The sequence below is a fragment of the Indicator indicator genome, chromosome 35, assembly GCF_027791375.1.
Source record: "Indicator indicator isolate 239-I01 chromosome 35, UM_Iind_1.1, whole genome shotgun sequence".
In the NCBI taxonomy this organism is placed as follows: domain Eukaryota; kingdom Metazoa; phylum Chordata; class Aves; order Piciformes; family Indicatoridae; genus Indicator; species Indicator indicator.
The window spans coordinates 3511771-3524214 of record NC_072044.1 but is presented as its reverse complement, the minus strand read 5'-3'; the positions used below and the strand labels follow the sequence as shown (position 1 = coordinate 3524214).

Genomic DNA, 12444 nt, shown 5'->3' with positions numbered 1-12444 from the left:
GGCTGGAGCAGCTCTGCTGTGAGCACAGGCTGAGAGAGCTGGGGGTGTGCAGCCTGGAGAGGAGAAGGCTCCAGGGGGACCTTAGAGCTGCCTGCCAGGACCTGAAGGGATCCTACAGGAAGGCTGTAGAGGGACTTTTCATGAGGGTGTCTGGAGACAGGACAAGGGGGAATGGTTTGAAGCTGAGGCAGAGCAGGGTTAGACTGGAGCTGAGGAAGTTCTTCAGCAGGAGGGTGGTGAGACTCTGGCACAGGCTGCCCAGGGAGGTTGTGGCTGCCTCCTCCCTGGGGGTGTTCAGGGCCAGGTTGGATGAAACCTTGAGCAGCTGAGTCCAACTGAGAGGTGTCCCTGCCCATGGTGGGGAGGTTGGAGCAGATGATCTCTGAGGTCCCTTCCAACCTAAATCATTCTATGATGATTCCATAAAGACCACTTGTCCAAACATGGGCCAGACAATGCTGTAGCTGAACATGCTTACAGAAGATGCCTACAAGGCTGCAGAACCCCAACCCTACAGACTAATAACTCTCCAGTGTGGCTTTACCCATAGTTTGTTGTTATTGGCAAGCCCTGGTCCCAAAACTGACTACCTGGGGAGGTGCCAGAGAAAGCAGGCACCAAAAGGCAAGTGGGGAGCAATTCTCTTCATCCCCTTTTGTCCTGTGAAGCCTTCTCCTTTGCTTCCCCCTCACTGCACTAAACCCTGCAGGTGGGCTTTCAGAGAGCTGCCTTTCCTGCACCACCCCTGCCACCAAGTCCACTCATCCCTCAGGAATAATTGTGGGAAGGCAATTGGTCAGCAATTGCCAACTGAGATGGGAGGATGCAGAGCGTTCTCCAAGTGAAAAGGACTTCTTGTGGCACACAAAGGAGTTTACAACCTATCTATCCCTCATTCAGCTCTTGGTGCCCTAATAAAGCAGCAGCAGATCAGAATATGCAGGATTGTCCAGCTCTGGGGCCCCCAGCACAAGAAGGACATGAAATGGGTGGAGCAGGTCCAGAGGAGGCCATGAAGATGGTCAGAGGGCTGGAGGGGCTGAAGGCCTTGGAGCTGTTCAGCCTGGAGAAGAGAAAGCTCCAGGGAGACCTTAGAACAGCATTTCAATATCTGAAGGGGACCTCCAGGAAGGCTGGGGAGGGACTGTTCAGAAGGGGCTGTGGGGATAAGATGAGAGGCAATGGTTTGAAACTGGAGCAGGGGAGATTTAGGTTGGACAGCAGGAGAAAATTCTTTACAATGGGATTGCTGCAATCCTGAAACAGGATACCCAGGGACGTGGTTGAGGCCCCATCCCTGGAGACATTCAAGGCTAAATTTCAGTGGGCCCTGAGCAACCTGATCTAGGTGGAGATGTCCCTGCTGGACAAGAGGAGCTTCGAGGGTCCCTTCCAACCTGATGCATTCTGTGATTCAGTGCTGGACAGAGGGAATGAGCAGAAAGTAACTGGGCAAAAATCAGAGGGCTGTGCTTTGAGCACCACAGTCTGGGCATGAAGCAAGGGCTGAGCTGCAGCAGCCTCACACCTGAAGGACACTCAGTGGCAATGATGAGATGTGTTGCTCTCTCCAGTCAAAGGCAGATCCAGAGCAGGAAGTAAGGAGTTTGCTGTAGTCCCACGCTGGGAAGCCACAGGCACAGCTTGAGCCACAGGTCACCATGGACCTGAAGGACACTTTGGACCTGAAGGACACTTTGGTGCCTATTTTTGTAGGGTGGGTGCAAGTTGTGGGGGGAATAAAAGGTGCAAAAAGCATCAAAAATATTCCTTTGACATCTGTGTCAGAGGAGGAAGTGCTCAAAATGGTACCAAATAATTCATCCAAGCCATGTGCTTGGCCAGGGCCTGTGCCACATCACTGGGGGCAGAGCTCCAGCTGCTACCACAGCAGGAGAAGGAGGAACCTTCTCACTCCAAGTCATTGTAGCAGTCAATGCTCTGCTGAGAACAGAGGCAGGAAGCAGAAGACAGTTCATGATGGTGGCAAAACTCAAAAACCAACTCAACCCCCAGTGACAGCCAGTTTAGGGGGGGGCAAAACCAAAATGATGATAATAAAAGGAGATTGGTGCTGGACCCAAGCAGGCAGATGGTGCAGTCAGTGCATCTAACAGCAAGCCCAGCCTGGTGGGGCTGTCTCTTTGATGTTAATATAATCCCCACTCCCAGTGGCAGAGGAACTTCCATCCCCAGTAGATGTGGATATCATCTTTTCAATCAGGACTCTAGGAGACAAAGACACGTGAGTTGGTTTGGGGTTGTTGGTTGTTCAAACAGAAAACCTGGAGAAAGAAGAGAAGGCTCCAGGGAGACCTTAGAGCAGCCTTTCAACATCTGAAGAAGACCTCCAGGAAGGCTGGGCAGGGACTGTTTCCAAGGGCAGGTAGCGACAGGCTGAGGGACAATGGTTTGAAACTGGAGCAGGGCAGATTTAGGTTGGACATCAGGAGGAAGTTCTGCACAGTGAGGGTTGTGAGACACTGGAACAAGTGTCCCAGAGGTGTGGTTGTGGCTCCATCCCTTGAGACATTCAAGGCCAGATGTGATGTGGCCCTCAGCAACCTGCTCTAGTTGGAGGTGTCCCTGCTTCCTGCGAGGGAGTTGGACAAGATGACCTCTGAGGGTCCCTTCCAACCTGGTGCAATCTCTGATTCTGTGTCTCACCAGCCTTGTGCCTACCTCATGGACTCATTAATGTTCTTGTTTTCCTTGACAGATGTCTCCACCCAACCAGAGAAGCCATTTTCCTTGCTGAACCGATCCACTTCTTCTCTTGTCACTGCCCACGGGGAAAGGTCACACTGCAAAGCAAGAACCAGGGCAGGTTCAGTTTAGCCTTTTAATTTTAAGCTGGGAGGGGAACTCTCCCCCCTCAGCCTGCATGATGGCAGCAGGCAGCAGGCTCAGCCCCTCACATCCCCCAGACTGCAACCTGATAGAGAGCTCTTAGGGCAAGGATCTTAACGGGATGTTGCAAGCAGCATTTATCTCATCTGAGCTCCTGACACACCTCAGCCAAGCATGCAGGGAATGGAGGCTCATCCAGCATGGGACAAGGAAGCTTTGTCCCTCATTCAAAATCTGCCCAGCCTCTAGGGAGCAAGATGCTGAGGTACTGGTGAAGTGTCCCAGGTGCAGCCACACTGATCCCAAAGGGATGTTAAGAAGAAGCAGAGAGAAATCCTATCCCATAACAGCTTGGGTCAGTGGGTACAGGCACACAGATCCCCTTACTGCAGGCAAAACTGCTGCCCTAAAGCAGCAGTGAAGAAGAGGAGAAGAAAACCCAGCACTCTCCTGCCCACCCATCAAGCTTTTGAGTCATTTCCAGTTTTAGGCTCTCTCAAGCCAGGCAAGTCTCAAGCTGCACCTGGAAAGAGCTGCTGAGCCAAGGCTGGCACATGAGGAACACAAAGGTGGTTGTAAAATGAAAGACAAATAAATGAGGAAGAGGCAACAACCAATCTACAGGGTGAAACTTGCTGCTGCAGCCAGAAGACATCCCTCTGGCAGCTGGATCAGAAAGCACCTGCAGTGCTCCACACAACCTTCCCTGGCTGCTGCAAGTTACAGACTAAAAAAAGGCAAAGCAAAGCTTTCAAACCTAGGAACTACAGAGCCTGAGCTCCAAAGTTTTAAAACCCAGGAGCTACAGAGCTCAAGCTCCAAGCTTTAAAACCCAGGAGCTACAGAGCTCAAGCTCCAAGCTTTAAAACCCAGGAGCTACAGAGCTCAAGCTCCAAGCTTTAAAACCCAGGAGCTGCAGAGCTCAAGCTCCAAAGTTTTAAAACCCAGGAGCTACAGAGCTCAAGCTCTGAAGTTTTAAAACCCAGGAGCTGCAGAGCTCAAGCTCTGAAGTTTTAAAACCCAGGAGCTGCAGAGCTCAAGTTCCAAGCTTTAAAACCCAGGAGCTGCAGAGCTCAAGCTCCAAAGTTTTAAAACCCAGGAGCTACAGAGCTCAAGCTCTGAAGTTTTAAAACCCAGGAGCTGCAGAGCTCAAGCTCCAAGCTTTAAAACCCAGGAGCTACAGAGCTCAAGCTCTGAAGTTTTAAAACCCAGGAGCTGCAGAGCTCAAGCTCTGAAGTTTTAAAACCCAGGAGCTGCAGAGCTCAAGCTCCAAGCTTTAAAACCCAGGAGCTGCAGAGCTCAAGCTCCAAAGTTTTAAAACCCAGGAGCTGCAGAGCTCAAGCTCTGAAGTTTTAAAACCCAGGAGCTGCAGAGCTCAAGCTCCAAAGTTTTAAAACCCAGGAGCTGCAGAGCTCAAGCTCCAAAGTTTTAAAACCTAGGAGCTGCAGAGCTCAAGCTCCAAAGTTTTAAAACCCAGGAGCTGCAGAGCTCAAGCTCCAAAGTTTTAAAACTCAGGAGCTGCAGAGCTCAACCTCCAAGCTTTAAAACCCAGAGCTCAAGCTCCAAGAGCCTTGCACAAGGGACCTGCACCCAAGGACAGAGCAGCTGTCAAACATCTCTTTAGTCCCAACAGCTGGACTCAGTGATCTAACATCTGGGCTTGACCTGGGACTCCTCACTACAAGAAGGACATTGAAGTGCTGGAGTGTGTCCCAAGAAGAGCAACCAAGCTGGTGAAGGACCTTCAACACAACTCCTGTGAGGAGCAGCTGAGGGAACTGGGGCTGTGTAGTCTTCAGAAAGGAGGCTGAGGGGAAACCTCATTGCCCTCTACAACTCCCTTATAGGAGGCTGGAGTGAGGTGGGGATTGGTCTCTTCTCACAGGCACCAAGAGACAGGACAAGAGGAAATGTACTCAGGTTGCACCAGCAGAGGTTCAGATTGGACATTAGGAACAATTTCTTCCCAGAAAGGGTTGCCAAGCAGTGGCACAGGCTGGCCAGGAGGTGGAGGAGTCACCATCCCTGGAGGTGTTTAAAAGCCACATGGATGTGGTGCTGAGGGACGTGGGTTAGTGGTGGTGGCTCAGCAGCAGTGGTGAGGTTGTGAGCTCTGGGCTAGAGGTTGGACCTGATGATCTCCAAGGTCTCTTCCAACCTCAGCAGTTCTGTGCTTCTGTCTCAAAGCTCTGATTCTATCATTCTGTCCAGGCATTCAGTCCTACCAGTGCCCTAATTACAGAGGAGAACCCTTGCTAGAGAATGAGAGTTAAGGAAAGGATTAAAAAGGCCACAGGCTGTGGGACAACCCCTGGGCAAGGCCTGGGGCTAACAGAGTCTCTCCACCCACTTTGCCCTCCCACACACACACCCCCAGAGCACATCTGGAGCTGCTCACTTTGTTTGCCAGCAGCAGGCAAGGCACAGGGTTGCCATCTGGCAGCAGGAGCTTGCTGTCCAAATCCTGCTTCCACTTCTGGCTGTTGCTGAAGGTGCTGACATTGGTGACATCAAACATGATGATGCAGGCAGCTGCCTCCCTGTAGTAGAGTCGAGTCATGGAGGTGAAGCGTTCCTGTCCTTCAGGATCAGCAGGAAAAACAAAATGAGCCCCCCCCAGAGAGACCTTCTTTAGAGCTGTTCACACAAATCACACATTTCTCATGGTGCATCCTTGGCACCAACCACCTCCACCTGAATGATGAGGAAAGAGGGGCATGGAGAGGTGTCCTGCCTGGGGTAGCTCAGCCAGGCAGCAGCAGGAACAAACTGGGCAGCTCTGAATCCTGACCCAGACACTCAGAATCACAGAATCATGGAATTGTTTCAGTTGGAAGAGGCCTCTAAGCTCACTGAGTCCAACCATCCACCCAGCACCACCCTGGCCACTAAACCATGTCCCACAGGGCCATGGCCACACATTTCTTGAACCCCTCCAGGGATAGTGACTCTACCACCTCTCTGGGCAGCCTTTTCCAATCCCTGACCACTCCTGCAGTGATTTCTTTTTTCCTAATATCCAATCTACACCCTCCCACATACAACTTGAGGCCATTTCCTCTTGTCCTATCATTTGCTGTTAGGCAAAACAGACCAAGATCCACCTCACTGCCCCCTCCAGTCTAAACCTCCCCTGGCACACTTTCAAATCCTTGCTTTACTCCTGCTGTAACAATTTAAATTTACTCCTTTACTGCCCTCCCCTGCACACAATCCCACCAGCAGCAGGGTCCTGGCCACCATCAGCTCCAGCAGGACCAAGCCACCAGCCCCAACATGGCACAATGTGACAGACCAGGCTCTCTGGGGAGAAAAATTTGATACCAAGCAGAAAGCACCACAGCTCCTGCAGGCTTCCTGCTTACACCTTGCAGCCTGCCAAAACTGCATCCAGAGAGTGACTCCCCCAGGCTGCTTCATGGTTTGACTGCATTTGTGTGGAGGGCACCTCCCAGAGCCCCCACATTGCATCACATGGGGCAGGGGCAGGGTGGCAACCAACATTTCTGACACCAGGGAGCTGTCACTCTAGGTCCCACACAGCCCCACAGCTGGTCCACAGTTTGGTTTTGGCTCTGAAGCCATCAAGATCTGAGCCCTTTGAGCCACCTCAAGCCACATGAGCAGCTCTGCACAGCTCAGAGGTGGCAGGCAGCATGCAGGGGCTATCAGGGTGTGCATCATGACAAGGGCACCAGCACCAGCCTGGCTCCTCTGCTTTCCAAATCTTAAAAGGCCTTTTTTGGGGCTGAAACTGAAATCAGGTTCTTGCTGCAACCCTCTTGCTGCAAACTTCTCCTTCCTCTTTTCTTTGTCAGGATTCCAGCCACACATGTCTGAGCAGTGAGACCAGAGGAAACCACAGCCCTGTTCTCACCCCTCCAGATCCAGAGGTGCCATTTTAGAGGCACTCCAGCACTGGCCTGTCCTTGATCTTCTGCTGCTGGGGAAACTCAGGAACCACAGTTCCCTGCAGGTTCTGGCAGCTCCAGCCCATGTAACACCATCCACCAGAGCCTGCCCCACTCCTGACCCAGCCCCACCACCCAACAGGCACCTCTGTGGTGGCAGGGCAAGGGGAAAGAGTTTGAAACTAGAGCAGGGTAGGTTTAGACTGGACATTAGGAAGAAGTTCTTTGCTATGAGGGTAGGGAGACACTGGAACAGGTTGCTCAGACAGGTTGTGGATGCCTCATCCCTGGAAGTGTTTAAGACCAGGCTGGATGATGCCTTGAGCAACCTGGGCAAATAGGAGGTGTCCCTGCCCATGGCTGGGAGGTTGGAACTGGATGATCTTGAAGGTCCCTTCCAACCCAAACCATTCTCTCATTCTTGCTGTGGCTGCTCCTGAGGGCTCTGCTCACACAGATCACTGAGCAGCCAGATCCCAATCCTGACCCCAGCAGCCAGAGCAGTGTGGGGGCAGTGGAGCTGCTCCAGGCAGGGATCAGCATTCCTGGGGGTCCTCCCAGAAAATGAGGTTTTAGCAGAAGACTCAGAGCTGAGATGTTGTATGTCCAGCTGTGAATGAGGCAGGAGGAAGAGGAAAAGGGAAACAGAAAAAAGGAAAAGGGAAAAAGGAAAAGGAGAAGGGAAAAAGGAAAAGGGGAAGGGGAAAAGGAGAAAGGAAAGGGGGAGAGGGAAGAAGGAAAAGGAAAAAGGAAAATGGAGAAAGGAAAATGGAAAAGCCAAACCACTGAGAGCTTTGGTCTGCACATACCTGCAATGTCCCAGAGCTGAAGCCGAACTGTCTCGGACTCCGACCACTGGACCACCTTCAGAGCAAAATCCACTGCAGAGCCCCCACAAAAAAGAAAGGAACTTTGGTCAGGACCATTCTGCACCACAGGGCTTCTTCCTGCACAGCCTTTCATCAGTTCCCAGCCCAGGCCAACCCAGCAGCTGCTTTCCCAGCCAGGGCAGTTTGTCCTGGACCAGCCCCAACGCCAGCCAGACCAAACACAGTGCAGGGGGGTGGGTGAGCACTGAGCCTTCTCCTGCACCACACAAAGGTGCAGGTAAGTGCTCAGCCCAGAGGTGCCACACACTGCCCACCCCACTGCCTGCAGAGGTGATGCCCCCAGGCACACAAAATGCCATCAGGAAAGCAGAAGTCATAGAATGGTTTTGGTTGGAAAAGACCTCAAAGATCATGGAGTCCAGCCAGCAACCCAACCCCACCATGACCACCAAACCATGGCCCTAGGTGCCATGGCCACACCTTTCTTGAACACCTCCAGGGATGGGGACTCCACCACCTCCCTGGGCAGCCTGTTCCAATCCCTGACCACTCTTGCAGCAAAGAAATTTTTCCTGATATCCAACCTAAACCTCCCCTGGCACAATTTCAGGTCATTTCTTCTCCTTCTAGCACCTGATACTACCTGATACAACCTGCTTGCAGGGAGCTGTACAGAGCAAGGAGGTCTTCCCTCAGCCTCCTCTTCTCCAGACTAAAGGAGATGAGGAAGGAAGGAAAGAAGGAAGGAAAGCAGAGAGTTTCCCACCAGAGCCTGTGAGCAAGGGGTGCTTAATAATAACAACTGCAATAGTAATAAATGCAGTAATAATAAATACAATGAAAACAGATGCAATAGTAATAAATGCAATAATAATAAATAAAATAAACCCAAATGCAATATAATAAATGAAATAATAATAAATAAAATAAACCCAAATGCAATAGTAATAAATACAATAATAATAAATAAAATAAACCCAAACGCAACAGTAATAAATGCAGTAATAATAAAATAAAACCAAATGCAATATTAATAAATGCAGTACTCACAAATGCAGTATTAATAAATGCAATATTAATAAATTCCACCGGCATCTGGAGCTGAGCAAGGACCTCGCTGGCCTTCAGAGGAGAAGCTAAGCCCAGACCAGCCTGGCACAGGCAGTGTTCGGTTTGCAAACCAGGGCAGGAGCTGCCGGCAGTGCTGCCCCTTCGGACTTCCCGGGATACGGAGAAATCCGGGATGCCGTGCTTCCTGGGACTCAAAGCTAACCCTGGACCCCTGGGGCTCCGGGGGCTTCGTGACTCCCGCACCGCCCCGGTCCGTCCCTCCCCGCCGCCGAGCGCTGCTCACCTCCCACCGTGGACTTGTAGTGCCGGTTGAAGCTGTCGTTCGCGTACCGCTGCACCAGCGACGTTTTCCCCACCGTGGCATCTCCCACCACCAGCACCTTGAACATCCGATCGCGCTGCCCCATCCCGGCCCCGGCCCCGGCCCCGGTCCCGGTCCCGGCCCCGCCGCGGTCATGTGAGGGTCAGGTGGAGGCAGCGGCGGAACTGCCGCCCGCAGCAGGGCTGCCGGGACCTGTAGTTCACGGCGTAGGGATCTGCTCCTGCCTGCTCCGTGCACCCCTGCACCCTCAGATCCTGCCTTCTGCACCCCTGGGTGTATCCCCATGCACCCCTCCACCCTCTGACCCTATCCTCAGCACATCTGTACCCAGTCCCATCATCCCCATACACCTCTGCACCCTCGGACCCAGCCCCACGGTCCCCTGCACCCCTCAGATCCAACCCCTTGCACCCCCAGCCCCATCCCTCTGCACCCCTGCCCCATGTGCCTCTGCACTCTCAAACCCCCCATGCACCCCTGTACCCCCAGACCCATCCTCTGCACCCTTGAATCAATCTCCATGCACCCCTGTAAGCCCACACCCTACCTTCTGCACCCCTAGACCCAGCCTCACACACCCCTGCACCTCCAGCCCCTACCTTCTACACCCCTGGATCCAGCCCTATGCACCCCCAGACCCTGCCCCATACATTTAGTGTATTTTAAAGCAATCCTACACCACTGTTGGGATTTCTGCAAGGTCTTAAGTTCATGCCAAATCGTTTCTGTTTCTAACACACGTTCAGGAGCTCCCCAACCCCTCTGTCCCCAAGCAGAACAGGAAAACACAACCCTCCACCCCCCAGGAGACCAAGATATCAAAGGCCCCACCCTGTGCCTAAACGCCCTGATATTTAGGGTGTGGGAAATGACCTGGCACTCCAGGTAGCATGGCCTGGGGCCAGAGGAGAATTTAGAGCCAGCAAAGTCTTGGTGGCTGCTCCCCAGCCCCTGGTGTTGCTGAGGCTTTGTTTTAGGACTCTCCGACAAGATCCTCGCTGGGAAAGCAGCCAAGAAGCACAGCCCTGCAGGAAAACAGCCCACAAAGGCCAATCCCACAGCTGAGGAGCCTGGGAGCCCTCTGTCAACCACTAATCCTGCAAATTCAAGGGCTTAGTGTGCCCCTCAAAGCCTGCAGAACCCTTTTGTCCCACATACCTTCACCAGGAGTCACAGGCCAAGAGGCCACCGAAGCCAGGGCAGGGCTTCTGTACCCAGCCCAGAACAAACACCTGGGGTTCCTGCTGCAGCCTCCAGCAGCTCCTGGCTCCAGCCAGGGCTCAACCAAAGCCACCCCAGGGCTGTGTCACTTGCACTCAGCACAGCTGGCTTGGTGGGCAGCAATTTGTTTGATTTTCTTCTCTCTCATTCCACCACTTACCAAAAAAAAAAAAAAACCCCAACCAAACAACCCTCAGCTGATCTGCAAGATGGGAGACCTTTGCCCAAGCAGGGAGGTGGAAGAAGGAGACACCACAGTCCACATAAATAAATGTCCTCTTTATTTAACCAAATATAATTTATCAGTTAGGTTGACATCTGGCATTTGATAGGAACTATAAATAATTAAGACAGTCTTTGTTGTCCTTTCCACCCCCCCACCCCCCCCTTCAATAAAAAGAGTAAACCAGGATTTATTTTTTCACTTGCAGGCAGCTGTAGGGTCAGCATGCATTTGAGTGGGACTGGTGGGAAAGATTTGGGACCATCCCTACTCTTCAGTTTGAAGTTAAATCCTTCCCTGACCTATTCCCCACACACACCTCAGACCTTCTAGAGATGTATGGACACCAGGAGCCCAGCAGAGAGGCAGCCCTCAGGTTCTCTTCACTTCACAGAAGATCACAAGTGATAAGATTCTTCTTCTGGGGAATCTGTTCCTGGGGAACTAAGTAATGATGGGACACCTAAAAAGCCCAGGAGAGTTTCTCATCTCTCCATAGAAAAGAAGTGTTAATGGAAGGAAGTCTTGGAGCTGTTCCTCAGCATTAGGCAAGAGAAATCAGGTGAGCAGCAGAGAATGCTCCACAAGTCCCCAGGCTGAGACCTCAGCACAGCAGGGTGTGAAGGTTGGGGCTTGACTTCTGAACAGAGCTTCGGCCAAACAAGGTCTGAGAGAAGCTATCACGAGGGTGGAGAGGAGGAGATACAGAGCTACGGCCACAAAGGACATCTGCAAAGGTGGAGAAGGGGACAGCAAGCCTGGTGGCAGCAAGGTAGGAGGTGAAAACCAGCTCAAAAATGCTCTTTGAGGGGCTGGGAGTGAGCAGCCTGGCAGGGCAAGGGTCCAGCTCTGCCTCAGCACTACCAACAGCTCAGCAGAAGGACTCAGCAAGCATCCACCAAAGCAGGAAAGGATTCTTCTGCAGCTTCAGAGAGGTCCTTGAGCAGGCAAGAGCCCAGCTGCTCTTTGGTTTGGATCCATCTGCTCCCATGGCTTTCCAAAACTGGTTTCCCACTCACTAATCCTGGCCTTGCCACCATGCTCATCTTCAGAGCTCTGCAGCCAGATCTCTGGGCTGGGACAGTGCCCAGACCCAGACTAACTTTGGTCTTGGCCTGGACCATGAGCTTTGTGCTCTGGGGAACTGCTCCTAACAAGTCCCTGCTGACTGTCCACACTTTGGCAGAGCTTTGTAGAGCTCAGCAGGTTCTGGCACTGTGTTCTGGCACAAAGTGACAAAAAGCTCTCCCAACCTTGCCTTAGACCTTGTTTTTCACTTGAACATGAGGAGAAACTTCTCTGGTGTGAGGGTGCTGGAGCTCTGGAGCAGGCTGCCCAGAGAGGCTGTGGAGAGCTTCCAACCCTCCCTGGCCATTGTCCTCCTGGGCAAGCTGCTGTGGGTGCCCTGCTCTAGCAGGGGGGCTTGGACTGGATGATCCCCAGAGGTCCCTTCCAACCAACCCCCACCAGTCTGGGATTCTGGGATGAAGAGCAACATTCCCAGTACCACATCACACCATTTCCCAGCTGAGCAGAGATATTTGGCCTGCCTGGGACAGAAAGCCAGGAGGAGAAGACAAGGATTGATTTGTGGCAGAAACATAGAAGTTAAAAGAGGAAATCAGGCCAAGATTGATTTCTATCCCAATGGGAAAACTAAAGAGCTGTGAGTGCTGAGAGCCTTCAGGAGGATCATTTCTAACCACCTCAGCCATGTAGCAGAAGAGGTTTCCTCTCATTAGGCTGCTGCAGACTGCAGGAGTCCTTCCAACATGCAGGAGCAGCAGAAGAGGAGGCACCTGAGCCATGGCTGAACTGAACAGCAGGAAAAGCAGAGGGGCAAGAAAGAGAGCAGGGAAGCTGGGCTGTAACCCTGAGGCCATGCCTTACACACCTGCCCAGGGGTGGGTTCCTTTGCACAGAGCTGTACCAACAACCAGAGCTCTAAAACTCTGACCTACACAGAGTGGCTGAACATGGAAGTCCTCTTCTCAGAGACACCAAGAGCTTAATGCT

General features: G+C 52.3%; 1 protein-coding gene across 2 annotated transcripts; it reads right to left on the bottom strand.

Moving 5' to 3' along the window:
• Window positions 1-2110: 2110 nt before the first annotated feature.
• RAB29 (RAB29, member RAS oncogene family) lies at window positions 2111-9078 on the bottom strand. Of its 2 annotated transcripts, XM_054395860.1 has the most exons (5): window positions 8946-9078; window positions 7571-7642; window positions 5249-5430; window positions 2683-2804; window positions 2111-2228 (listed from the first exon to the last, which is right to left on the bottom strand). In XM_054395860.1, exons 1-5 carry the CDS (start codon window positions 9067-9069, stop codon window positions 2111-2113), a joined length of 618 nt encoding a protein of 205 aa, XP_054251835.1. In that variant the 5' UTR covers window positions 9070-9078. The 2 variants fall into 2 exon arrangements, with proteins under 2 accessions (XP_054251835.1, XP_054251834.1); XM_054395859.1 differs by lacking the exon at window positions 7571-7642 and having other exon boundaries at window positions 8946-9069.
• Window positions 9079-12444: the final 3366 nt, after the last annotated feature.

Coding starts and splice junctions, on each gene's coding strand:
- RAB29 (XM_054395860.1), bottom strand. CDS start 9,069: ATGGGGCAGCGCGATCGGATGTTCAAGGTGCTGGTGGTGGGAGATGCC. Junction 5,431..7,570: donor TCAGCTCTGGGACATTGCAG/GTATGTGCAGAC, acceptor CTGATCCTGAAG/GACAGGAACGCTTCACCTCC. Junction 2,805..5,248: donor GCCTGCTGCTGGCAAACAAA/GTGAGCAGCTCC, acceptor CTTGCTTTGCAG/TGTGACCTTTCCCCGTGGGC.